The 26,694-nt window shown below is 49.5% G+C and overlaps 8 protein-coding genes across 8 annotated transcripts; 4 read left to right on the forward strand and 4 right to left on the reverse strand.

The window, feature by feature from the left end:
- Positions 1–1,874: 1,874 nt before the first annotated feature.
- Positions 1,875–2,957, forward strand: FOXG_06919 (uncharacterized protein; the record flags this gene model as incomplete). Its single annotated transcript, XM_018385552.1, has 1 exon — positions 1,875–2,957. The coding sequence occupies one exon, from the start codon at positions 1,875–1,877 to the stop codon at positions 2,955–2,957; it is 1,083 nt and encodes a 360-aa protein (XP_018242981.1).
- A 115-nt stretch (positions 2,958–3,072) lies between these two features.
- On the reverse strand, positions 3,073–3,592 carry FOXG_06920 (uncharacterized protein; the record flags this gene model as incomplete). The annotated part of the gene is made up of 1 exon (XM_018385553.1): positions 3,073–3,592. The coding sequence occupies one exon, from the start codon at positions 3,590–3,592 to the stop codon at positions 3,413–3,415; it is 180 nt and encodes a 59-aa protein (XP_018242982.1). The 3' UTR covers positions 3,073–3,412.
- A 24-nt stretch (positions 3,593–3,616) lies between these two features.
- On the reverse strand, positions 3,617–6,516 carry FOXG_06921 (uncharacterized protein; the record flags this gene model as incomplete). The annotated part of the gene is made up of 8 exons (XM_018385554.1): positions 3,617–3,713; positions 3,861–4,130; positions 4,341–4,430; positions 4,537–4,885; positions 5,002–5,062; positions 5,337–5,576; positions 5,992–6,249; positions 6,319–6,516. The coding sequence occupies 8 exons, from the start codon at positions 6,514–6,516 to the stop codon at positions 3,617–3,619; spliced, it is 1,563 nt and encodes a 520-aa protein (XP_018242983.1).
- Positions 6,517–10,416: 3,900 nt separating this feature from the next.
- FOXG_19462 (uncharacterized protein) lies at positions 10,417–10,533 on the forward strand (the record flags this gene model as incomplete). The annotated part of the gene is made up of 1 exon (XM_018399676.1): positions 10,417–10,533. One exon carries the CDS (start codon positions 10,417–10,419, stop codon positions 10,531–10,533), a length of 117 nt encoding a protein of 38 aa, XP_018242984.1.
- Positions 10,534–12,439: 1,906 nt separating this feature from the next.
- On the reverse strand, positions 12,440–13,300 carry FOXG_19463 (uncharacterized protein; the record flags this gene model as incomplete). Its single annotated transcript, XM_018399677.1, has 1 exon — positions 12,440–13,300. One exon carries the CDS (start codon positions 13,298–13,300, stop codon positions 12,440–12,442), a length of 861 nt encoding a protein of 286 aa, XP_018242985.1.
- A 350-nt stretch (positions 13,301–13,650) lies between these two features.
- FOXG_06922 (uncharacterized protein) lies at positions 13,651–15,586 on the forward strand (the record flags this gene model as incomplete). Its single annotated transcript, XM_018385555.1, has 2 exons — positions 13,651–13,833; positions 13,889–15,586. The coding sequence occupies exons 1-2, from the start codon at positions 13,681–13,683 to the stop codon at positions 15,584–15,586; spliced, it is 1,851 nt and encodes a 616-aa protein (XP_018242986.1). The 5' UTR covers positions 13,651–13,680.
- A 775-nt stretch (positions 15,587–16,361) lies between these two features.
- On the reverse strand, positions 16,362–21,295 carry FOXG_06923 (uncharacterized protein; the record flags this gene model as incomplete). The annotated part of the gene is made up of 7 exons (XM_018385556.1): positions 16,362–17,563; positions 17,627–17,663; positions 17,850–18,086; positions 18,150–20,307; positions 20,399–20,710; positions 20,760–20,886; positions 20,935–21,295. The coding sequence occupies 7 exons, from the start codon at positions 21,293–21,295 to the stop codon at positions 16,362–16,364; spliced, it is 4,434 nt and encodes a 1,477-aa protein (XP_018242987.1).
- A 3,828-nt stretch (positions 21,296–25,123) lies between these two features.
- FOXG_06924 (uncharacterized protein) lies at positions 25,124–26,404 on the forward strand (the record flags this gene model as incomplete). The annotated part of the gene is made up of 1 exon (XM_018385557.1): positions 25,124–26,404. The coding sequence occupies one exon, from the start codon at positions 25,124–25,126 to the stop codon at positions 26,402–26,404; it is 1,281 nt and encodes a 426-aa protein (XP_018242988.1).
- Between the last annotated feature and the right edge of the window lie 290 nt (positions 26,405–26,694).

The following is a 26,694-nucleotide window of genomic DNA, read 5'->3' on the forward strand; positions in this document are numbered from 1 at the left end:
TTCTATCCATTCCACTTTGTCCAGAGCTATGAGGTTTTTATTGTGACTGTACAGGCAACAATCAAGGGCTGGCGATTGTGATTACAGCAAGAGCTGGCATTTTCCGTTTCTGATGGAAGAATGGCCTCAAATGGCATTTCTCGTTCTCGCTGTAGCATTGATTGAACTGTCAAATCGCATGTCACCAATTAATTTTGTCTTGAACCCCATCTACATACAGCATGAAGCTGGGTGTGGTAACAATTTAACTGAGTGCAATGCCATTCAATTACCTGAAAAATTGCCGTGATGAACAGCCGACCCCGCACCAAGGTCCTCTGTTTGCGCGGATAGACGAGGGCTTACCCAATATGTTTGGAAGTTGTATTGCTGTTGTTCCATCGATATCGTCAAGAAGAGCCTGGATTCCTGAACTTTTCACTGCCTTTCGAACGCCGGGGTCCATGTTGATTGACTGGAAATTTGACTGGTTCAATGGGGCCTGCTGGAGGTCGGTTCTTCTTAGATTCCATCGCATGATGCGGTGCTTCATCGGTGATAGGTGGTGCAGAAGGTTGAGGGAAGCTCTACAGACGCTGGTCGATCGAGGAGCGTGTTGGACAGTTGCTGGTGTTGCTATGATGGTTGGCAGGTCCGTCGTGGTTCTCATAAGCCATGGCGGTGTTTCACATTGCACCATATGGTGACCTTGGATGGAGAGAAACAAAGCGCGATATTGCAGCGATTGTGGTTGATTGTTAGGATTAGCCTAATCTAAAGCGGGTGATTTGTTGTCCCCCTAACGGGTGGTCGGCGATCCCGAGGTGGGTATGGGACAGGGGATGAAGCAGTCAACAGGTGGAGACTTCCAATCGCTCAACAGGAGAATACTTAGTCGCATGTCCTCAGGCACTGGAATGGGAAGAAGTAGGCGGTGTTTTGATTGCGCATAGGTCCAGTACCAAGTTCATCTTTAGCGCGTCACCATGCATCAATGGAGGCAAGTTTCGATGTTTGCTCACAAAGTATCCCGTTGCCGCTCTTATCACCTATTCGTCGAACGGCAACCATCTACTAAATTTGTCGACCTTGTTATTTGGACATCCCGTGACAAATTTCTGATGCACTCGCCGGCTCCACACCTCAGCCCCGTTTTTAGGCAGTGGCGAAAACGCTTAAACGACAAGAAAGGGAGCCATATTACTATGAGAGGTCAAGCCAGCCTAAATCAAGCTTTCTCAGCAAGTTAATCTGTCAAAGATCTGGTGCGTGTTATTTAACGTTCCAAATGGAGTCACAAATCAGTAGTTATCGGCCTGCTAGCGTCTTCAAACAGGGGCATGGTCTACTGACATAATGAAGATTATGGGGTAGCAAAAGTAAATACAACTTCTGGATATTAATGCTACTACAGTCAGAATGGAAATACGCATGTGGATACACATCCTACATACCTTCCGCTTTGTGCTGACTGTCGAACCTCCTTTCACTCGAATCAAGCCACACGGAGCTGTATGGTTTACTTGGCAGTTCCTAGCTAGCCTGGCTCGAGTTAGTATCAGACAATGTGCAAAAAAAGCATGGAGAGGCGGCCTACATTTCCATGTAAATGCTACTGGAATATGGTGCAGAGGAGGAATATGCAGGGGTTTTGTTGACATGTTCATCCAGGTGATCCTTGACAGGTTTGTTGGCGCTAGCGAACATCGCGAAGCAACGACATTTTATCTGCTCCGCTGAATTGTTTGCCTGTATTGTGAGAGCTCTCGTTTTTCTGTTAAATACCTTACGTATCTTGGTCATATCCCTCTCAAGTTGCGACTGTGCATCTAGAGCACTTTACAAGAATCAGGTCCAACATCCATCCTGCTTCTACTACCATCTGACGAAGAATCATGCCTGTGCAACTCCTACCAGCATCCGCTGCTGCATTTGCCCCTCGAGCTCCATCCGTTGATGTTGCCTTGGGTTCAAAGGTCGAACAGTGGCTCACACAAACTCTGAAGCGTATCAATAGGGTCAAACGCCCCCTTAACTCCGTACTGCAGCACCAGCGATGTCTCACCGAAACTCTTTCGTCGCCGAATGCCATCTGGACCTTGACATCGCTTATGCTACCCAAGACACCCGAGTCTGGCTTTAAGCGGGATGCCAGCAATCGTCTATTCGAGGCCATCATGAACTATGTGCTCGTCCATGTTGAGGCTTACGTTGTTCATGTCGACATGGTTCTGCGAAATGAGGTCTCCTACAAGCTCACAAAGGATACCATCGATGCGCTCGTTGAGTACCACAAGGTGATTCACTGTGTCGATGCAAAGGCCAGCACATACGACTGGACAGGCAAGGAGCAGCAGTGTAAGAGGCTTCACGAAGACTTTGTCCAGGACATCAATAAGTTTGTTTTTTGCACCCACGTCTCTGCCCTTGAGGGGCTTGAGGAGGGGGGTACCGGCGAACTCCTCTGCGGCAAGAGTGAGGAGGTCAAGAACTGCATCAGTGCTCTTATAAAGCCTCTGCTACCTCCCTCTTCCCCCTGCGTCGTTGAAGTTGTCCGACAACCTACCCTGCTATCTAGCTCTCTTGTCAACAATATATGGTCGCAACATGGTCTTTGCGGCAACCTTGTTGCTGTTGACTCATGGAGTGCGCTTCCCTCAAGCCCTAGTATCCCATCATGGGCCGACTCAAACACAAGTCCTATGACCGTGAGCGATGTGTCGCCTACTCCCGCGTTCACTCACTCTCTCTATGACTGGCCCGGGTGCTCAACTCAAGTAACAACCCCTATCCCCGCGCTGCCCCTCCCTATCATGCTCGCTCCCGCCCATTGCGATGTTAGTGCGGGTATGGAACACATGGGCGGTATGGGTAGCTTTGGCTGTTGTCCATGTGAGTATGCAGCACATGTGATGACCAGAGATGAGAGACTTAGAGTATGCCAGCACGAGGCGAGAATTCTGGCACGTAACCTTTAGCAGGCCCCTTAGCTAATCTCTGCCTGGTTAATATGTGATCAGGATTTTCTGTCAGTAACGCGTTAGGATCAACTATGGGGTCGGATTACGATTACATGTGATCAACTGTGGCTGTTATCATTCTACTTAGCGAACCTAGTGGGTTCAGAATTGTTTACCATAGACAGAATCTTCTCTTGAATGTCACGGCGGCACGTTTCTGTCAACATAGAGTGACAAGTCTAGTAATGTATAACATATCGACAGAACCATCGTTGGCCAATCTGGCGCTGTGCCTCTCCGTGAGGGATATGAGATGTTGCCAGTTGACTGTCCATTCCAGAGAGCAAACAGGACCATATGAAGAATACGCTTTCACCTCCCCACTTGCAACTACGTGAAGTGGAAAGAAGAAGTCCGTCACACCTGAAATGCAAGATCACAACTATGTTTTATCTCGATAACCCCATCTCCATTCAAGTTGCTAGCCTAGGAGAAACCCAGGGAGTAACGTAACGCAACCCCCCCTCCCCCCCCCCCCCCCAAAGCTCTGCATCCGTATCTTCATACTCGCTAATGTCCTTGACGGGCCTGGCGCCTAAACTAGCAGTGAGACCAGCTTTGAAGAGTCTACCATCAGTAGTTTCCTCGGCCATCTTGACGTCATCCCCAGCCGATGTCTACATATTGGCATTCTTCTGAGCCTCTTCCTGTCGCTTATCGACACCCTCGGCCTTGCCTTGAGCCTGTAGATGAATCGATGAGCGATCTCTCCGACTAGAGACAGGGCTAAGACGCCGGTTGAAGAATTCCATAACTTCGAGCTTGGTCAGAAGCTTAATTTGTGCGGCGTCGCATTGGGCTGTCACCGGTTCGTGTCAGTGCCGGGTGGACTCCTTGTCCAAGTTCCTAGGTTTCTCTTACCGCCAAACAATCAGACTCCGTTGGGGGCCCTCGAACTCTGTATCATTCATCTTTTCCAATGTGTCCGCATATCTCACGAGGAAGGCCTCGCTACGAGAATCGAGAAACTTTGGCGCCATCTCACTCTGTATGAGGAAGCGGAAGCCATACGTCATCGAGAAAGTCCGGGGCATGCTGAAGACAATGTAGCCAAATGGCTCCTTAGTTCGGAGCTGATCAAAGGCTGGCCCACGTATCAGAGTCTTGGTTCGAATATCGCGATCCTCCCTGCTGCCAACATAAAATCAAGTCTTGACGCAGTGGTTGACGTTGGCAGGATCCTTGAAAGTCTTCCTTAAGACGTAGTTGGAGCCTTCGGTCAGGATAGGAGACCGCAGGATAGGCTACTGGGCCTTGGGCAAGACCCGGGGCTTCAATATGGACGCCACCATGTCAGTTGCTTTGAGAGCATCCTCCTTGTATATGTTGCCATGTACGTACACCTCAATGAACACCTGGCCAAGCATCTGCTTCTGGAACAACCTGATACCCTCCAAGTGACACCCGAAAGCTCCGCTGCCAGCTCCTCTACTATGAAGTCCGACTCCGGGGTATTGAGCCAATTGGTGTAGTCACCAACCTGATGGTAGGACGACTGTAGCTGCCAGTTGTTACCTCGGGTTAGGCGCTCCCTTACAGTCTCAAACGATATTTCTTGATATCTAAGTCCCGCATTGTTGTAACGATTTGATCCAAGAGCACAGGGAGCTTATCATCATAGCCGCTAACGTCCAAGAACAAACCACGAGAATCAAGACTGATCTTGTACTGCAATCCAGCCAGTTCCGCGTCGTATGAGTACATCTCGAGCGCATCACGGACCAGATCCGAGAACAGTCGAGCCTTGACGTTGTTTTCTGCCGAAGCATAGAAGAGGGGTGTCTTCAAGCTGACAATAAGGTTGGCGCGAGAAACCCAGAAAATATCATCCTTCTTCCATTGTGTTCTGGCAATGCTATCATTGCGAATGACCCGAGGTTCAGTGCCTGCTCATCCATTTCCTGCTTTTCAACCTCGGGCTCGTTGGGAATGAACTGGTTCTTATGGGGTAGGTGAAGAGTAGGTAGGCGATCCTGGGGAGAGACTGCAAAGGCTTTCTTACACTCCTGCATGAGATCATTGGGAATCTTGTCATGGCGATACTCTGTTCCGTACCACTTTTCCTTCTAGTCCCAGTCGCCAGGATAGTTACGCGACACAATAACCATGCAGGAGTTATCTGGGTGAATCGTAGCAAGAGCTTTCTCGATCTGGTCAGGAGCAAATTCTCGGAGACGGCTATGGCCACTGAGCAACCATTTCCGAGGCAGAGTCTTCTGCATAACCGAGCTGATTCGGCTGGTAAATCGACTGGCAGGTGTCTTTAGCTTGAACTTGAAATCGACATCAGCTATTCCCTTCTGCTCTTGGAAATCCACTCTTGGGGAGGGTGCTCACGCAGGAGAGCGATGTACGGGAAAAGATCTCGATGATCTCAGGGTAGTTCTTAAGACCATCTTCTGTCAAGCAAACTTGCATATCGAAGATACCAGGAGTGCCAGGGCACATAGGGTAAGCACCAGCGTTAAGACCGTTCGCCCAACCCTTGGACCTGATGTACGACATGATACTTCCAGGACCCTCATGTCCGATAAGATGACTAATGTATCGGCTAGGCTGAGTGGCAAACATGAACTCCTCATCAATGAATGGGAAGTACAAGTTAAGTTCTCTCGAATACATGACAGGCTTTGCCAATCATTGCATGCCGAGATCGGACTCTCTGAAAGGAAGTTCGCCAGGCCATCGGTTCGGTGAAAGCTTCTTATTGACGACGGGCGAGAACAACTTGGCAATCCATTTTTGGAGCACATCGAGCGGTTCTCTATCCAGAACAGCCCAATTTCATGCGGTTCGCTGAATAGTGCTTGGCATGAAACGCGATGAACTTGTCCCTCACATCGATTCCACGTGCCTCAGAAAGGGTCTTGAGAACCTCAAAGTTGCCGGTAGAGAAGTGACAGAACGGGTGATTGGGGTTAGACAGAGACTTTTCAAGCTAATGTAGTCTCTAGGTGTCATTTTGAAGACTCTTCTTGTTTTCTAAATCGACAGCTTTCAGCCCTCGGTCCAGCGTCTCGGAAAGGAAAAGCGGTTCAATAAAGAACTGGGCGAATCGGTCGAGAGCCCCGCTCAGAGGAGATGGGTTGGTATCGGAAGGATCTTGGCCATTGTCTGGCTTGACAGAAATGTAGAAAAAGTAGTTCATCGAGGTCGACCCTGTGTAAGCATTGGAGGTTCCTGAATTGGCGGAGAGGCGTTGGCTGTATTCGTTCTCAATTGAGAATTTCTTGGTGCCCATTAAGAAAAACTGTTGACAAGCAGAAATATTAGCCCATTTGTCTGTACAACATCACGGCTGTTGAATTGATGCACTTACATATTCCACCGCATGGACTGTACCGGAGATATCAGACTCGTCGCTGAAGTTTCCCACATTGATATCCAGCGCAGCGCTGGCCTTGTCCGTTTCGGAATCATGCATCCGGAGCGCTTCAAGTTCATTGTTAAGACGAATGATGCGATAATCTCGATCGTTGAGCGAAGGTTTCTTGAGGGAGTCAGTAACAAGCATCATCATAGGAACGCCGGCGTGGAGGTTTGTTCTTCATGTTCTGCGTGAGGCACTCGCGAGTTCGGAGTGTCGAGAAACGGTTCCTGGACGTTTGTTTGTGGGATGAAAGGTGTGAACAGAAGAACTAGGAAAGCGTGAGATCAGACATACTTGAGGCGAGATATTGGCAGGGTCAAAGGTTCCGACGTTCACGGTACGGTTTGTAGCGTGGGGAATGGTTGGTAGGTCAATGCGAAGCGGAAGATGATCAACGCTCTCCGACCTGAGGAAGCCAGGCAGCAGAAGGAAAAAGACAGCACGACTGTGACAGGCGACCAGACGATCTGCGGCCACAGCCTATGGTCCCGGTTCTTCCCACGGGCAAAGTGCACGCCATGCGGCAATTTGGAGGCAGGCTGGGTGCAATGGATGGCACAATGTGGATGAGAAGATGCTCACATCGAGAGTTGGTCGTGCATGACTAGCGATTGTCGTTGTTGGTGCGGCTTGGCGTCTCAAGACAAAAAGGAAGACTCGGATTGGGGTGTTGAAATTATTCTACACAATCCATCGGCTGGTTTCATCGGGGCGCTGTCTGAATATTTCTGTCTTCTTAACTACTGTATGCTTGCGAGTTTGTTATTTCCGACACAAAACCAGGGGCAGTTGTGAGGCTGACGGGGAATGCCCCGGCAAGCAATGCAGGGTGAACAGAATCTGTTAGCGCAGTCCGGGTTGCGATGCATGTGCGAGAGCCTGTTCCCTTTCAGAAAAGCAAGGATGGACAGCGTCGCCTGCCAGAGCTAGCCACCACAAGCCCACGCCACCCTGGAAATTGCCCCATCTAAGGGAGCCCTGTACGCTCGATTTGGCCAACATGGGCCAGGGAGAATGAGCCTGGGGGCCCCTCGCTGTTGTTGCCTTTCTGTGTGACTGGTCAATTCTGAGAGCGGCGGCATGCATGTAACGCAGGCGACACGGAAAGGTAGGTAAAAAGGGAGTGCGGGCGGAGACAGGGTCCAAATTCGTCTTCCCGCCAGCAACGGCAAGACCAAGTATGTTGCTTGTAGGCAGGTCGGGAAAAATAATTGACACCAATAGTATTAGCACTACGGTCAATGTGATGCTTGGATCGACCATCCTCACACAAATATGTTCGTTCCAAACTTGAATGGATGACAAATCGAGCTCTCTTGCGAACAGCTAGGTGGCTTGGTACTGGGTAGCGACTGCGCTCAATCAACAAGCCTCTGATAGGTCTACGGAGGTGCTCCCGTTAGATCGTCTTGTCAGAAGATATTGAGATTTCTCGTGGTCAACACTCTTGATGTCGAAGGTCTCAAGTCTCTATCGGCTTGGTAGTTGCCTGTTGTAGTGGATGTCCAAAGGCCGTACTCAACAAGCTGAACCGCGTGGCTAAAAGCGAGGACGATGAGAATTCCTTACAAGGAAAAATAGTTCCCATGATTTTTGGTGATCGGGAAGGTTAGCCGTGGTCATAGAAAAGTAGAAGTACTGGCACTCACCCTTGTGGTTCAAAATTTGTATTTGGAGTGTCGGAGAAGAGTGCCATGTTCTGTTTCACGTGACCAATGATGCTGAGCGATAGCTGTTGGATGTTATGTCACAGGATTTGAAGTCCGATGCGACAATGAGAAGTGAAACTTGCATTCTGAGCCTCTTGACCACAGCCATTGCATTGATACTTGTTGAGAATGATGGAAGTCTGCCTTGCTGGCTGAGCCCCCCCGTCAAAGCCACTTTGAAGACTGACTCCGCTAGCGCCGCTAGTTTCCGAGTCTATGAAATCATCAAATAATGTTTGAGTGAGACACGCAGAGTGGCTGAGCCAATATATGACTAAGGGGTTCAGGGTAGTAATCTCTCCAAGATCTTCCCTCCCAACGGCCGGCCGCAAATGAGCGTTGTCTGGTTGTTGAAACCATGTTAGCCATTACATGATGGTTCTTTTTCTTCCTATCCATAATCCTCTAGGTACGACTCCTGAACTAATCTCCGACAGAGGCAGTACCCATTTCGCGGTCAAGCGTCTCAGGCACCTAGAGGAGGAATTGCAAGCCGTAAGAATAAACTTGACGCAGCTAACACAGGTAACAAAGAACACGATATTTTTTTTTTCTTTTTTCACAGTAAGAGATTCTACCAAAGTTTCTGCGATAACTATTATATCTGATATGGCAATGGAGTCCTTGGGCCTTTGTTGCAAGAAAAGACCAAGAGCTCTAAACACAGTCTCCCACTGAACAATTTCCCACAATGGAAGATTCGAATAAAGTCTTGATACATGATAGCGGCAGTACACCGAAGTGCTGTCGGCAACTGCACGAGCCCGGAGTCTCGGCAATACATATGCAGGTTCGCCATTATCTTCAATAACCCAACCTTCCCACTTATTAAATCAAGAATCAAACGAGCTTTGGAGTCTCTAAACCGATCTTCAAGTCCCTTGTGGGCCAAGTCGCCGATTTCAACGATATTACCGCCAAAGACTACATCAATATAGCCTTGCTTGGTTGTAATGCACTCCTTGTGGACGCAGACAGCCTGAGCGTTGAACACAGGGTTCAAATCCACGACACTCCACGACACATTTGTGAATATGGCGTGGATATGGATGCTGACTAATAATTTCGATGTGGAATGGGTGGAAATGGATCCATTATGGAAATGGATCCATATTGTGGAATTCGTGGAATGGAAACCTACTTCGTCCAACAATGGTAATTAATGGGTCCCGCCCGCCCTCGGTGACGTCAATGTTTTTGTCATTGGTCCATTAAAATCCGCCGTTGCTTGACGCAAAGGCAACACACCCACCGACGTTCCTGTTTCTTGTTATGCTGGATATTCGTAGCCGAACCGATATACCTATAGACGCGCCTTGCCGTCTCTCTCCGTCAAGATCCAGCTTTTGTAGAGCTGAAAGAGCCGTTGATTGTCCTCTTCTGTTCGTTCTGGAACGGATGTGGTTGACTTGGTAGGATGGGGAGTGGCCATTTCGATTTGGGGTAGTAACGCGAGTAACAGTGAAGCCCCCAGAATGGACTCATTGTGTACGGAGGAAAATGGGGTGGCAAATCGATGTTGTGTTGTTGTGGGTGATAGAAAGTACTTAGGATATGCGGGATTTCACAAGGAAATCAAGGTATTTTCGAACCCCACCTAAAATATTCCACGATTTCCACATGTGGAACATGTGGAAGGGGCTTCGTGGCGTGGATATGGAAATGCTGAAGCCCACGTGGAATGGAATGGAATGGATATGGATCCACATTATGGATCCATATGTGGATTTCGTGGTATGGATTTGAACCCTGGTTGAACACCTTAGGAAATTCGCTCGGCTTGAGGCGAAGGGCCTGATGAAGCTCACAAAGAAGGAGACAGGCAGGTCCGAGTAGCTGAAGAACAATGCCAACTGGATGCGTCATAAGCACCACCTCCTCATGCATCAAGTCTCCTCCATGCCGAATGTTCTTGTTGCCGGGATGTTCCAGATGTGATGGTCTAGGGGGTATAGGTGTGTCGGTCGGCGTTGTCTCAGGCCTGAAATTTCCATCCTCACTTTGAATCTCACTATCAATCATAGTCGCCGTGTCATCAGATGGCTGTTCGGCTGATTCGTCGTCCGCATTGCATAAAAAGACAGAAGACGGGCGTGGAGATGACATCGTCGACGACACAAGAATCAATTCATAGCTTGACATTGTGCGTTAGTGAGCATCTGCCAACGAAGGTAGGGATGGAATGTGCTGGTTTGTCGATTCTATGGTGTTGATCGTTTTCGGCGTGGCAAACATCCATAACAAGACAGTGAAGCTAGAATCTTCGCTTCTTATATACGACTGACATCCTTTATACCAGATGTATTACAGCAGTCAGAGACCCCAGCACACAATATGCATGTCCCCCAGTCATGTCGCTCCCTCGGCGTCTAATGACTGGGATCATTATGATATGTTTGGCCGTCAGATACGGCTGGCGGCTTCTGTCACATTTGCAGCGCAGTATCTGAAGTGAGATGAGAAGGGAGTCTCTACAGCAGTCCCTGGAATGAAGGGCTTTCGTTACATTAACCTACATCCGTCGGACAGGAGAGTGAATCAATTATCGAGAATCTCATCTTGCGCTGATATCGGTTAGTTAAACTGTACTTTTCATCATGGAGCAGTGATCAAGCCCTTGTGGTTCTGATAGCAGACAGCTGTAGCTTACATGGCATGTCATATTCTGCACTGGGATGGCCATGATGCGGCTGAAGAACATGGTCATCGGCTTCGAGACCCGGAATGTGCGTCCCCTGAACGTCGCAATAGCAGTTCGCCAATAGCAACATCCGTAACCATGTGAATTATGGCGGTGAGGCTCTATATCCCTATCGAAACAATTGTTAGGTGTTCATACAAGGGACAACGCAGCATGTGATAATGCAAGCCACACTCAGCCGAAACGTATCAGAATAACCCAGACCAAAGAGAGGGTTGAAAACATTTTTTTTCCCTAGCAGCTTGGAGAAGTTACCTGCAGATCAGGGTTTCGAAGCGGCAGGAAAACCATAAATGATGGTAGTGCTCGTTCCTAGCCGTCTCCAGTTTCCCTGTAATAGAGGCGAGAATTTGATGTGTCACTTAGCTAACAGGTTGTCGCGTGTGGCTTTTCTACAATGACACTATTAATATCATGAAAGCTTGTTCTGTCGCGAGTAAAATGTAAACGACAGTAGAAAGGGAAATGATGGACGTGCAGGGGAAAGTAATAAGGGAACGTGTCGAACGGCGCTTAATCTGCACCCTCGTCTCAGCTTCTAGGATGTCGAGTTAGGTTTGATATACGCATTGAGTGCTAATGCCGTCCACGAAGTCGTATCGACAGCTCCTCAAATTCTTTTTGAGGCTCTAAATTTAGGGTTGTTTTTGCCAACGGGTAGGCATTTCGGCCCACGTCTCACTTACTTTCTGGGATACCCCGCATACCCTGAGCCAGTTAGACTAATACTATCAAATATACTTCCTACTGCTAAAATAGCAGTCTAAGACTTAGGTACCTCTGGTTATACAAGTTACAGGTTGTAACCTTGATTGTTACTGCTATACTTCCTTGAGGCTGTTATGCGTTGCATATCGATTGGCAGTCAATGGCCTTTCATTCGATTGACAAGTCGGCTATTGATACTAATTTCGCTCCAACTTCGGAGTTGTTCAAGGTTATTTAACGTGGTACCTCATGTTTTCTTTCCTAAGGACTTGAAAACAGGCCCCGGTATCGCTCTCTTCTGATACCTGCCCTCAAGGCCTGCGGCCCATGCCCTGTGGACATCCCTCGAGAAATAATTTCGTCTGGTCCGATGCATCAGGTCTCTCTTCTGACGAATTTAACGACATTCGTAGATGGATTCCCTTGGGTAAATGACGACAGAACCGAAATTAGTTCTCCGAGGAAAACCATAAGGAATGAGAGAAGTAAAACATCTTCTAGTACTGTCTCTGCGTTACCATGTGTTGGTGCTATGTGGGTAAGCTCTGCTTCATCCATCAGGCAACGGAGTTGGTGAAGGAATTGGCGAGCTATGAGATAGTTTCAACAGAGCATTGTTCGGTCGAGACGGCTCAGCCTGGACGAGCGCCCGGCAACACACTACTAGTAAAGAATGCACTTTGATTAGAAATCAAGGAGAGGGTCGGAACTAAGCTAGAAGTGTTACAGTGTGGCAGCATAGAAGGCTCAGACGGGCGTGCTGATATCGGTAGTGTTGGACGCGATCAACGACATTATCCCTCGAGCCCAGCCGTGACCTGTCGCCAAGAGGTAATAGACCGATAACCTGACCCAACTACGACTGATGTGCACGTATTGGCGTAACCAGAAGCCGGCGACGAGAAGGAGAGGTAGCTGACCTGGGCCAAAAGACCAGATAAGCGACGAAGTACTATCGCCATGGGATGAAGAAGGAGAAGAGATAATTCTGAAGTGCCTTGATGCACTTTATCCAGCCTGTTCCTGAAACCATCAAACTCTGATCGACAACATGCTCGACTAGAGCGCGTAGACACGCGTTATACAGCATTGCCTGCGCGTCCTCCATTTCCAATCCGCTCTGAGCCTGAAAATATTCTGTGATATATTTCCCACCGTGGGCCTTCCAAAAGTCTCGAGCTTGCAATACCGTCATCTCGTTAGTGTCCAAGTATGCTGAAGGACAGGATTGTGTTTCACGAAAGACCAGCTTGTATATGTGCTCCCAGCGTCGCTTGGTGGGCCATTGATGGTAGTCTCTCTTTTTCGGCGTGCTTTTCAATCCCCTTTGCTGGTAATCGTTGATGCCGTCTGGAATCATGAGGGGCTCAGTTTTGCATTTTTGCTTGATGATGTGGGTATCGCATTCTGCCACCGTTTCAAAGGTCTTTGAGCATCTTGGACAATATGGTGGCTGCTTGTGATGGCGTTGCATGTGCCTGATCACGCTCTCAACCGAACGAAGATCATGACGTGCAAGACATTTTCGATATTTCTCTGGATTTGAAGCATAGAAGGGGCATTTGAAGTGATCGAGTTCGTCAGGTGGCGCAGAGGACCGTGTAGCTTTTGAAAAGTGTTGAAAGGCTTGGGATGAAATATGCTTCACGGCATCTTCAATCTTTTCATTGGTATAAAAGGCGGAGTCCCTAAGTTGACCCTCACAACAAGACTCATCTCCTGGAATGTCATCTTCCGAGCTAGAATAGCCGTCACTGGAACGCATAGATTCCTGAAACCTTGAGGTTGAGTTTTCGGAATTGAGACCAGGCATGTCCGTAACGAGAGATGATGCGGGGTATTGGAGTGTGAAAGATACGGAGCCGGCCTCAAAAAAAAAACCCCCCCCAAAAAAAAAGACACTGTAATCTTAGCGTTTGCGTCAGCGGATCAATGTTCTCCCAGAACAACGTAAGATAAGCCATTTGTTGGAATTTTTGACATGTAATAAGGCATAAAAGGAGGCACACCGTATCCTGGTTGCGTGTCGCGTGGCGTTAATCTGCCTCGTACACAAAAGCGGGGAATGCGGCTCAACTAACACGGCTGTCCGTTAGTCCAGATGGGGAGGGTATTTAACCAGCAGTGAAATTTAGTGATAGGCGGCGGCTGATTACCTGAGGTACTTTCTTTACGTGCACAGAACTTGAATCAATGCTAGCCATGAGCCTTCTCAAAATGCCCGTCGAGATTGTTTCTCTCCTCGTTGAGCTCCTCGATGCTGAAGATGTGTTTAACATGGCCCTGACTTGCAAATATTTGAGCTACATTCCTTACGATAGAAGAATGTGTCGTCTTGCACTCTTGGTTCGTGTCGCAGCCTCATGTCTTAGTGAGGTAGTCCCCGCTAACAGCACCTCAGAAAGTACCATATTCTACAGAAGCTCAGGAGGCGCACTCTACCAAGAACTTCCCAAAAGCGTTCCGTAAACTTGCTAAGCGACGAATGGCTGTCCAGTCCGCGGAGCCATGGACAGTCGCCATCGTGGCTATGGCAGATCAGTTCATTTATACGAATGGTCACTTGTGCTACACTGTTAATAGCAAGCATCTCCGTGTACTCGACACCCTCCACAAGAAGCCTACATTTGAGTTAACAGTCGATGTCGCACTGCTCCTCAAGGCCGCAGTGAGGGACTACGATCCTCAAAGTTCGCATACATTTAAACCCCTTTACTACGCGGAGGGCGTCGTATCATGTCTCGCCACTCAAGCTCTCGAAGACTCCACCACATGCAGCTGGCTCCTCATCTTCGAGCTAATAGAATCTCCCAGATGGGTTGTTGTGCAAAGGCCAGATTCAGGCTATCCGTCCTTTGTGCGCAATGACAAGCATTACCTATTCTGGGGTTCAAAATCACATGCCAGACTCGATGGTAGCTCCAGATGGGGTATTCATTGCCTTAATCTCCAGACTCGCAAGTGGGCAGATTCGCAGCTGATTCTATGGGACCTTAACGGGGAAAATATTGGGTCTGACATCTGCTTTGAAATCTTCGATGGACAATTTTACTGCGTTTCGAATACGTTCAGAACAGAAGCCGACGATGGAATGCGTAATAACTTCTACCAAGCTTTGAGGTTCCCTGTAGATAGTGCAGTTCATGAAAAGTGCGACATACCTCCAATGCGCAACCTCTGGCGTCTCCATGACTCAGAGTGCACAGTGGACGAGCGTTGGACGTCGTTGCAGCTCACCAAAGACGAGAAAACAGGCAATCTCCTCATCGTTGAGACTCGAAAGGAGTGGTTCCCGGGAAATGCAGGCAGCCAGAGGACGTGCTACAGAAAGGAGCTTCAGTTCGAAACACAAGCAAAAGTTCCTCGCCCAGAGCATTCTCTACACACTCCGCTCGAGTCGGCCATGGGTAGCCTCGAAGAGGCGGAATGGAGAAGCGAGGATCATATTGAAGAACGGTCAAGTGAGAAGATCCACATCGGTGATGGCCCATCTGATGCCACAGCATACACCCTCCAAGAATGCTTTGTGCGTTCATACAATACATCGTGCAATGCTTTCGTCGACCTTGTTTATGAAGGTGACAACCCTGACTCGGGGTTGCAACTCAGAGTACAGCCCTTGAAACAAGAGACATCAGTCAGAATGTGGCCACGAGACCAGGAAGCATGCCACCCCCATAACGACTTGGCTCAGCTCCAAGGTGCTGTCAGCCCCATCCAGCCGATCAGAGAAATCGAGTGGTTCATGGACGAGCGAATCTTAGTATATTCACCAACTCATATGGCATCTAGACAATTGAGGCCCGTCATTCTCATCTCATTCGATCCAGAGCTTGTTCTTCCAGGCTTTCCCAATTATCTAGCACAAATTCAAGATTCAAACGACCATTCCGATGCCGCTCCCCTTCTGGAAACCAGTGGCGGACCAAATGGGATATCATGGTCATCGAACCAGGATATCGACGAGCTTGTCTCGCCAGGAGAAGGTGATCCAAAGGCATGTGCCAGCTTTGTCAGATCACGCCCTTCACTTTATCAGACGATGAGTATGGGTAATGGCGATGCACATGGCTTTGATCTCTCATACCCACGTCTTTAATGATGAAACTGTGGGTGTTATTGCGGCCTCAAGCCTTTTGGATGACATCAAGACCTTCAAAAGCCTTACTAAGGCTTGTCATGGAAGTAGCGTAGTTCTCTTAAAATTGGTAGGTATAAAAAAACTGTAATTAATACAGAGTGTTATTGCTAGGTGATATCCTGCTTTGCTTCAACGGTCCCATCAGGCCGGCCAGGCTTGGAAGAACTCAAAACCTTCTAACACTTTATTTTCTTTAGACTGATCTCTGTGAGTTTTCGAACTCGGGGCACATATTGAAGAACCAAATCGATGTGGATGTATTCCTGAGCATTCAACAATGGCTCAGTACTTAGAACAACACACTATCATGTCACATCTGAGGCATACTATTGGAAGTAAGTTAAGTTATCAACGAACGCCGAGTTGAGAAATGCAATGCAGGTGCTTGGAGCATACTGAGGTGAATGAAGATCCGTTGCTTGCGTAGGACCCCTTGCAGAGAACTTACAGACAGTGGCACAGCGCGCCATCATTTACCACAGCACCGCCTAGCATTCCCGGCCGGACAATTTACTGTGCCCCGACTATTAATTTAGTGCACGGGGACTCAGTATACTTTCGAGGGCTAGCAAGACTTGAAGCTTCAAATTAAAATACAAAGAAGATGTGACATTCTGATTTTGATCACAATACTATTGCTGCTGGGGGTTTGCAACGACGAGAAAATTGGTAGAGAGTGGTAGAAAAAAGTGAAATACAGTCTGGCGCGCTCATCGCCGTCCCAAGGGACGTCCTAGATCATCTCATTTCGGTTCAAGCTGGTTGACAAGTGCTTGTTACGCGAATCAGTGGGTGACCGCAAAGCGTCTGAGTTGAATGACACTGGTGGAGGGGACTTCATCTGTCCGGTCATGGAAATGCTCTCGTAGGGAGCCTCGAAGGGAGGAGATCGGACATACTCCTTTCGACTGCGGCTGGCAGATCGAAGTCGCTCAGTGGCCTTGTGAATGCGGCCTGAGATACTGCTGCTATCTCGGATGCTTCGACCCCAGTTGTGGCTCTTGTGGGTAGCTGCCGGAGGGCTGGCCTCTGAAGCCTGATCATTGCCAGACGACAAATCGTCGTCCATGACGATCTCGATCATACCCGATGCAACAGCACCCGCCTGTTGATGTCGCTGGGCGTGTTGAATAGGGGCAGGAAGCGGCGGAGGTGGCGAAGCCAAGTGCCTGAGTTCCTTAAGAACTGGAGGTGCCGGAGGAGGGGGAGGGGGCATAGGATCCTCGTGAGAGCGCCGTCGCTCACCGGGAACAACTTCCTCAATGCGCTCAACGCTTTTTTTGCGTGCAAAACGTGCAGGGGGCTGGCCGGGCTTATCTGGAATAGGGGCAGACATGCTGCGAGGAATAGGAGGTCGTGTCGGTGACTGGTAAACGGTCGATGGCAGCAGAGTGAGACTAGGCTCGGCGACGGGCTGCTCTCTCTCAGACGACTGTTGAGGTGAGGTTTCAGGAGAGTATCTTTGAGAGAAGCCGGCTGGAATAGCGGGAACGTCGGGTCTAGGGGTGCTTCCTGATAGATCATAGTTACCCTCGATGATAAGCCTTATGGCCTTTGGAGTTGCCGGACGTCCAATCACAGGACCATTACGGGCGTACATGCTTCTTTGAGGTGGCTCAGTAGCACTGCGAGGAGGGATATCGTCAGGCAGAGGCTTAGGCTCAGCAGTTTCAACAGTAACCGTAATGGCGGGAGAGAACTCGTTGGGATGAGGGATAGAAGGTATCTGAGCATGTTTGGCCAGAGACTTGCGGCTTCCTTCGAGTTCCCTGGCAGCCTGTTCCTTTTTACGCTGACGCTCATGCTTCATCTGCTTAAGATCACCAGCATGCTGAGTTGAGGCAGCTCTGCCATTAACAGAGACAGATCCGTCAAAGTTTGCGGCTTCAGAGTTAGCCCTGTGTCTGTGCTCCGAGACATCCTGCTTAATCGATGCTGGTGAGTTAAGACCCCGGCTACCGCTACGGCTATGCTTGTTTCAGAACTCCTCTTGCGCACCCATGGCTGCTCTATAGTCCTCCTCATCCTCAGAGCCCTGGTATTAGTGGATGGCAGCACTCAGAGGCAAGGCTGAAGAAGGAGAACACTGTACAGAGTCCTCTCTGCCTTGACTGCGGCCACGGAATGTAAGGGCTGGCGGGCGAGAGCGACCTGCTGGGCTCCTGCGACGGCTTCCACGGCTTCAATTTCGACTCTTTGGCTTCACAGTTGATTCACTGACCTTGCGTACCGTGTTTGGCTCGCCGACCTGGCCATGTCGCGGAGTGCTTAAGTTCAGCAAGTCCTCTGAAGACATGGGAATCGGGAAAGTAGGTGATGGCTTCGTTTTGGACCAATTGCGAGCGCTTACACGATCACGTTCTTCAGAAGGTTCACGAGAGCGAACTACTCGCTCTCGGCTTCCAGGACGACAGCGTGAATCATCCCGAGTTCTCGACTGGCTACGTTGGCGGCTGCGCTGTCTCTTGGAGTAGTGGTTGGCTGCATCCAGGCTGTGGATGTAATCTTCTCAGTTTCTCACAGCTTGGTGACGAATATGTCGTCCTGCGCTCGATGCGGAAGTGACAGAACTCGTCACAGAGGCAGGGCCTCTGCGACGGCTTGGCCAGTGGTAGCGGGTAGAAGATGTAACAGACTGCTCTGGAGAGGTAACGTCTTCGTGGGCGTGTCCAGGCTGTAGCTGCAAATTCAACCCCACAGTAATGCGGTCGCGAGAACCTTTGCGATGGCTACGCGACGCTTGCTGCATCTTCAACATGGTAGCATGATCAGGGGGTGGTGGGAAATCTTTTTCACTTGGTTGGACGACGCGTTGAGCATGCTCCCGCATCATCATCGGGCTTGCAGTGGCAGCACGTTGCAATGCGGTACCCATCGTCATGTTGTCATTGCCAGACGGTGTTCGAGCATGACCAGATCGAGGCGCATAGTCATAAGGAACGGCAGAGAGCTCAGCCGATCGCAGTGCATCTCGGTTGAGCTCTGATGGAATCTCACCAATGGACGGCAAACGGCCACGTCCTCGAGCAGAGACCGGGGTATTGAATCTGCTATTGTTTGAAGGGCGGAGGAAGGCTGTCGTGGCCTCATTGTTAGAGGCATGCGAGAAGGCGGGTGAACCGGCTGAGTCAGCGATAGGAGTAACACCGGCAGCAATAGGAGCTTGGCCACCGACATCTGCAAAGAACTTAGACTTCTGAGTTTGATCACCAAACGAGGTGATCAGCTTGAGTGCAGACGTCTTTGCGATGCTGCGTTGGGGCCCACGTTGAACGCCGGGAGGTGAGAGAGGCGGGCTTAAGACCTCAGGAATACTAGGAGTCATAGCCTGGAAGTTAAGTTGCGAAGCTGATGGAGAAGTCCAAGGCTCAGTAGACTCCTGGTCGGTGCAAGCAAAGCATCGGGTTGCCAGCTGCTGTTGACCATGTTGAACCGCCCACTCTCCCCATTTCTTGATAATGGCAGCTTGGCGTTCCCAAACACTAGGGGTTGAGAGGCATGTGAGGATCAGTGCCTCCATGTAACGCTTGTGAGAGATATAAACCTCAATAGCGTCATTGTGATCACCCATGCCAAGCATAATAGTAACTGCTGTGTGCACGTCGCCAGCCTCAAGCAGGCGCTGGACGTATGTATGGCCAAGCTTCTGTTGTGAGGTATGGCCGCCGATTCCACTCAAAGCCAACAACATCCAGTTAGAAGAAGTCATGTTCTCGAAGTTAGCGCTCATGATATTAAGATCAATATCGCCAAGCCATTTGGCTAAAAGAATACGACTGGCAGATCCTTGGGGGTGTCTGCTCATCTCATCCCTAATCAGATCTTCAACCTCTTTGTTCCATCCGAAGATGGTGTTGAGCATTTGACGGCGCAGATCATCATTGGTGAGACGAGCACTGTTGGCACCCATAGCATGCTTGTAAGGAATATCGCTAAGACATGCCCGAGTAAACTTGAATAGGTCGTGAACTTTGTTGTCGTCAGGGCTACGGGGAACTTCATTGCGTAGGCGAGAAGGTCTTCTTCGTGATCGGCTTGAGACCATGGAAGGAACATTTGTAGTGCCAAGGGAGCATCCCATGGAATAAGTGTCTAAATCTCTCGTGTTACCATGAGCACTGTTGCCAATAGTTGATGGCCTGATCGAGGTTCCAGCCGAGATATAGGTGTTTTCTGACAGTGCTCTTGACCTCATGGATCCGGGGTAACGGCCAGGGGTTTGAGACGACCCAGCTGAGGATTTCGATAAGGATGGAAGTCCACTCCAGCTTGAGACAGGGCTAGCTGATTCGTAAGGCTCATTACCAGAGTCGTAAGCTTGGCGTCGAGTCAGGCGAGTAAATAGCGATCGGTGATCTTCCTCACTCTCGGAAATATTCATATACAGGGGAATAGAGCTCGTCTCAGACTCGGAGGCGATAGTGGTAGCCGAGGTCGCTGATCGATCACCAGTTTCTTCTGAGACTGGAGGCGAGGGTGGCAATAGGTTTGCTGGGTGTTGGACATTGGCGACCATGATGGCCGGGGAGTTCAGGTCGAACTGCTGCACAGTGTTATTGGGGCCAAGGGTGAACAACGTGGCACCGGGGCCATATACGGCGAGGCCGCGAACAAGATCAAGAGTTGGGATGGGATCATGAGTGACATGCTTTGTCCTAACATCCCATGACTGTGTTTGCCTGTGAACGTGTTAGTTGATAATAGGGGTCATGTAGGTAAGCGCGCGAGTAGCCTGGAGCGGTTTATGGCGGTCGCAAGCTGCTAACTTACGAGTCGGAATACTGAATGATACGACCATTCTTGGACCATCCCATCCAGTTGGGTCCTTCCACGGAGGTTTCAGCCTTCCTAAGGTTTCGAACTATTTTTGCAGGGTCGTCGGCGCTGTATGTCTTTGCCACACTCCAGACTCGCAAGACACCGTCATGCATCTGGACAGCAAGCATGTTCGACTTTTGCCGAGACGAAGCAGCATGCCACGCGAGATTGATGATGGGTGATGGCCCTCTGGACGTGGTGAGGTTGTGAAAGATGGTGAAGCGTGGCTGCAGGGTCGCAACAAATAGAGAGCCATTCTGGTAACTATCATCGTGTTAGTGAGGCTTGAATTGCAGATGCAGGAGAAACTCACCCGATAGCAAATGTTCGACAATCAGCTGATGGTGCCAATGCAGTCACGGCAATTTGGCCAATAGTCCCCGAAGAAATATGTTCAGATGTTGAAGGCTCAAATATAATAATACTTCCTTTTGTATTGCCTGCAAATGGTCAGTCAGGATCGTGAGGAACTCTTTCCAATAACTTACCGAAAGCCACCTTGCCATTTTTCATCCACGCTGCGACAGTTAAATGATCGTAACAGGCAAACCGAGAGATCTCATCGCCTGTCATTAGATCCCACACAATTGCTGTTTGGCCAGCATCGTAACTAACAACGAAGCGGCCACCACCAGCCTCACTCTGGTTATCGACCGCCAACAATTGAACCTCATCAGCGTGCCGAGAAAACGTTCGTTCAATGGTGAGAGTATCATGATGACAGCAAACAACGGATGAACCCTGGGCGTACAAGAACATAGACGCAGTGGCGGCGCAGGGGTCAAAGTACTTTAAATCGGTAACATGAGGTATCGTGGTGCTGTCTGGGACCTGCGTCGTCTTGCGCATTGTTGCAGGCCTTTTGCTGCTGAAACTTGTTGATACGGTGCGATTCCGCGACGAACCGGCCATGCGGAGGAATTGATGGGCCTTTTGAGAGCCCTAAGATGGTCGGCCGATTGAAGTGCCGGAAGCTATGTATCTCCGTGGCACGGTTCACAAAGTTTGAATCGGAATTCCCTGGCGGGGTTCAGGGCAACACGATAGTTATCCTGGAAAAGATTGTGTAAGATGGTAGAACCGAGGAATTGTGGGAGTGAAAGGTGATTCACTGGGCATCGAGTCTTACCGATTTTGTCGGAGTTACCGCTTATATGATGGGCCATCTATCGTGAGCTAGGCGTCACAGCTTCAAGCTTGGCGATCATCAGGTTCAGATCAGCGGTCACGATGTCGGGTCAAGGAACAAGGACGGACGGCGGACAAGAAACCCAAGCGGTAACAATATGGCATCTTCGAAAGATTGCCCTATCGGCACCGCGGCCAACAGCAGGCGGAGCGGATGATCGCCATAAAATCAAGACTCCGCTAGTCTATTGCGCTAACAGGGGATCGGATGGTGCTGTACGGGGTAGGTATCGTGACGTGAGTGGATCGGATGAGGAGGTGTAGGTAGTCGTCGACGAGGGAGAGCAGGTGAATGGAACATGCCAGGCCTTCAAATCTCTGTCGGAACCACAGAGGGTGGACAGATGATTGCCGACAAATCGCGTTTGGTGTCGTTATCCTCAAGCTAAAATGGACAACCGTTGGACGGGCATATGAACAAGGGTGTAAATCCAGACCAATATTCAGCTGAGGGGACTTAGAGCACATTGTGATTACCGTTTGAGGGCTGGTTCTGGCGGAGAGAATCGTCGCTAAAGTCATTGCGATTGAGTGCGCTCTCACTATTGCCTTTTAGGTGAGCATATGTGATGCTTGGTAGGTCCGGAGACGGTCCGAGTGTAGACAAGTTAGCGTAGTGACAAGCAGGAAAGTGAAGCGCTTGCACACCGGTGGATCACCTTTCCAAGAGGCAATCACCCCCGCCCGCCCGAGAGTCCTTTTGGCAACGTCTGCAATCAGAAACAGATACCGTGCCTTGGCCTTGGTGGAAACGTCGAATGTTGAGACCAGCCGCCCCCCCCACGATGCGCCGCAAACGCCAATGCCCAGCGGCAGACCCATTCTTTTCGCAAGGCAAGTCGATCTTTCATGACTTAGCTATCCTTTACAGGACCCCCAACATCTTCTGTGACCTTCAGTATCGGAACATATTCCATGGCCCTGGTCAACATCCACCGCTAGACGTTATCACGTGTGGGTCCCTGATCCCTGACATAGCAATGCTTCCACTCCATTTGTCTACACAGGACATCGAGGGACGTTTTCCCAATAACGCTCGAGTGCCTACATGCAGATAAACTTGGCAGCTGAAGCAATGCATCTTTCTACAACAGCAGGGAAGAACTGCTACAGTAAACTACGACTTATGAGCTTGGTAATAGTTTTCCCGCCAAATTCCCTTACTTGGGTATGTAGAAAATTAAGATGGTCAACTAAAGGCTTGTCTTTCACTCGACACGGTCTCCTGATAATGAATGTCTTCACCCCCACCACCCCTGTCGTCACTCGCCCTGTCCATCCAAGCGAGCTGCTTGCCCGTGATCTCTGCGAGCGCGAAGGAAGGTACCCCGCACGTAATTTTCTTTTTTTAGGATGGGCAAGGCTCTGTTCGGCCTGTTATGTCATTTGCACCATATTAGTTAGCGCAGTCATTGTCTTTTGCACTGTGCCATGCCCGCTGTCTACCACGTGGGGAATGGGAGAACACCGACCGAAAAGTATTTTGGAGAACGTCAGAGGGATGTAGAACGAAGGGTCAAGCTAGTAGCGTTGATACTTCTGCCCATCTCTATAAAGATGTATCCCTACTCTTTAGCTATGTGTAAACGTCTCAAACTACGCATGAGCGTATGAAACGTTGCGATCTGAAACCTCAACGTTATTGCTTCCATGCTATTGGATTTGATTCGCATAGGTTGCTCTATGCCCGAGTGTAACGCCACGCCGATCGACCTTTTAGCCCAAACTTGAGAGATGGATTCAACATGTTAGTATGAGCGAAGTGATTGCTTATTTGCTTGTCAGTCACAGCGCCACTTTCCTCTCTGACACTACCAAGCCTTTCGTCAACCTATTCTGGTCGGACGTAGGGTAGAGTCACGTTGACTAGCAAGAGCTTTAGCATTCACTAACGGCAAACAATAGAACATGCCGCAGAATGATACGTCTCTCTCCTCATGAACCTGCATTTCGGTGCCACAATGAAGGGTCGATTGTCAGCAATTGCTCAGACATAATTTGCTACTTCGCCGTGCGATACCGCCCGCCCTCAGAACTTTGCAAACACGAAACAAACCTCTTGAGAATCCACTTAAGACCCAATCGATAGATCGGTGCATTCGTGTTCCATTGTCTTCTAAACGGTCCCCGTGGTGGTTAAGTGCCCGTAGCACCGGACTAATCAGGCCACTCAGTGTTGCTGTCAGTTCCAATGAAATTGTGCGAACGGATTGCTCCATGAAACTACTTCCAAAGTCAGGATCTTAGTAATTTAAGCCAGCAAAGACTCTGCAGACTTTCTGATAAACGGTTTCTCGGTTGGATACTCAACTCCAAGGCGAGAGCATTGCAACGTATCGCAGCCTGAGGATCCATTGATTCGTCCTGTTGGTCAGTTCATAGCTCCGAGAGATTAAAACATTGAGGTGCTTCATATCTGCATTAGACTGATGCGGGTTGCATCCGCCAATTGGAGCCGGCATCAGCCAGCCATGAAAGCGCAGGGGGTCTTGCTGCATGGGGTCCACTCTCGCCTTAGCCTGACCCTCCAGGGGTGAAGCATGCTTCCTCATTCTCGTCAACTTACACACTTTTGAGCCCAGCCGCACACCCATTCCATCCGTCTTGCGGTCCCAGGGGTGTGTGGCCCACTGATTGGATTCGCACCGCAGGTGATTCAATTTTCTCATTAGCCGCCTTACTGAGACTAAGATATTCTACGTAGCAAAGTCTTATTGTGTGACGAAGCTTGTTCTGTAAGGCAAGCATCTTGACGCGAAAATGCTGTTTCCTCTCCTACAGGTAACTGGTCTGTCACATATTAGCACACATATGAATAGCATCACGTGAAGTAATTGTGTAATAGCTACTTGACTCATACTACCTCTTTTGGCCGGCTCATATCGTTAAATGGTTCAAAAGTGGAATTTGCCCAAAGTTCTCACATAAGCAAGAGCGAGGAAATGCCCTCGGCTATAACAAATTGGCTGTCGGCGGGACAAATGAAAGCACTGGAATTAGGTTAGCGAGAGCACAAGCGTGGGGGCACAACCTTCCGTGCTGATCGGGGGGAGCGGGGTATCACATCTGCCAATGCGCCTGGATATGTTTGGATGACTTGCTTCTTCTCTTTAGGTTTCTGCAGAAGTCAAGGGTCTCAGAGGTGTTGGCGTGCGAGCGGATATGCTCCCCGGCTGACAGGGAGCAGAAATGAGGTCGTAGCAATCTAACAAGGATCTAGGGAGAGATTCCGGGTAATCCGGTGTACTGTCAATGGCAGGTCTGTGTACACCTTTTCCACAGATTAGTCACCAGATAAAAGGTCCGGTTTATAAGTAAAGACGAAATCTGCCTCGATGGTAACATTATAGGGGCCTCAAGTTCTTTCAACAATAGGAAGTGTTGCCTTCATTTCATCCATCAATGTGTCATCTGCCAGTGTTACCATGACTACAGCCATACCATCCTACTTCAACCAAATTATTTACTCATTAGGGGAGCAATATTCCAATGGCTTTGTGCATTCAAAATATTCTAAACTCGCCGGCCTTTGACGGAAACACATCTTCGTCCCCAGCGACCCAACCACCCAGCTTAACATCCGAGCCCTCTCCTAGAGCATCAACATGTCCACAAAGCCCGTATATGCCAACAGATCTCTCAGGTACAGCTCCTGGGCAGGCGGTGCCTGCTAAACGGCTCTTGGAGGATGGGACGATCGAAGACGTCTGGCCCCAGTATCCCAATCTACATCCTCCAATTGGATTATCGACTGGGCCTTCCTCAGCGATATCTGATCCTGGTAGATTGCGTTCACGGGCGCTAACTGCTCCCCACGGAACACAAGCTCCCCTCTTCACTTTACCTACAAGTCATGCGCCAGGTCGCCTGCAACCACCTCCGGCGCACCTTCAAGCTTCACATTCTCCTAACATACAGGCTGGTTGGCCACTCCCCCGTCCCACGAGTGAAACTATCTCGTCATGGTCAGAAACACTACCAAGGCCTGGTATGTGGGGATCCCTTTTCGGTGTTGAGGAACAGCAAGCCTTCATGGCGCTTCCGGGAAGCGAGACACCCATCCCCGTCCATATGGACTTTTCCCAGGCGTCCAAGAAGGCAAACGAGAAGAGACAGAGAAATGCAAAGGCATCGACCAGACATAGAAGGAAGAAGAAGATTATGCAGGAAGAGAATACAAAACAATTACAAGAGCTTCGGAATGAAAGGCGCCATATGGAAATGAGGATTGAGGAGCTGATTCAACAACGGGACTTCTACCGCGAAGACCGTAACCGTTTACGAGACATTGTCGCACAAACGCCATCAATAAGTGGCCTTGCTGCCGGACCTCCTAGTCCTACTATTTCGACAAGCAATTCTTACGCTGAGACCGGGTCGTTAGCATCAGGGCCATCTGGGTCCATGAGTTACGGTGATGTACTATCCAAAGAAAGACCAACCCAACGCCGTCGAACCGATGACCATCCTGAATATTCGCTTCCACCATACGGGTCCCCTGCGAGCGGCCACCCGAGTGCATCTTCCAGTGCACTACCTCCAATGCCCATGCCAGGTTATAGCGGGCCATCACGGCCATCATCTACGGCATCCTCAGCGAGCGGCGAAAGGCTGCCGCCGCTGAGAGTAACGGAAGGTCGACCTCCTACTGGCCCACCCCCCGGGCCAGGTGTTCAAGAGCAGGATCTGCGAACTGGTCAGTGGGTTCCCGTTCAGCCTCGAGTTCCAGAGACTGGGTGGGCAACAAGGGACACTCACCGCAGGCCTTGATGCGATGGAATTTGATGTTTGAGATTTTCAGTGCATTACAGTTACGAAGGCTAGTGTCCTCAGCGCCTTGGAATACCGGAGTGTTCAGGCTTTTGGCATGGCTTTGGTGACGAACGTATGGGACTTTTGGAAGATGCCTCCGTTGGGCCAAGACGAATTTATCACATTTTGTAATGTTGTCTCATTTTATTCTCTTTCCTTCTTCACCACCAGGTTCAGTGTTGCCTGTTGTCTAAATTGAGAATAGCCAACTACATAATGCAGTCCTTTCACGAATACTTATTAATTGC

Source organism: Fusarium oxysporum, chromosome 3 (genome assembly GCF_000149955.1).
Source record: "Fusarium oxysporum f. sp. lycopersici 4287 chromosome 3, whole genome shotgun sequence".
Classification (NCBI taxonomy): Eukaryota; Fungi; Ascomycota; class Sordariomycetes; order Hypocreales; family Nectriaceae; genus Fusarium; species Fusarium oxysporum.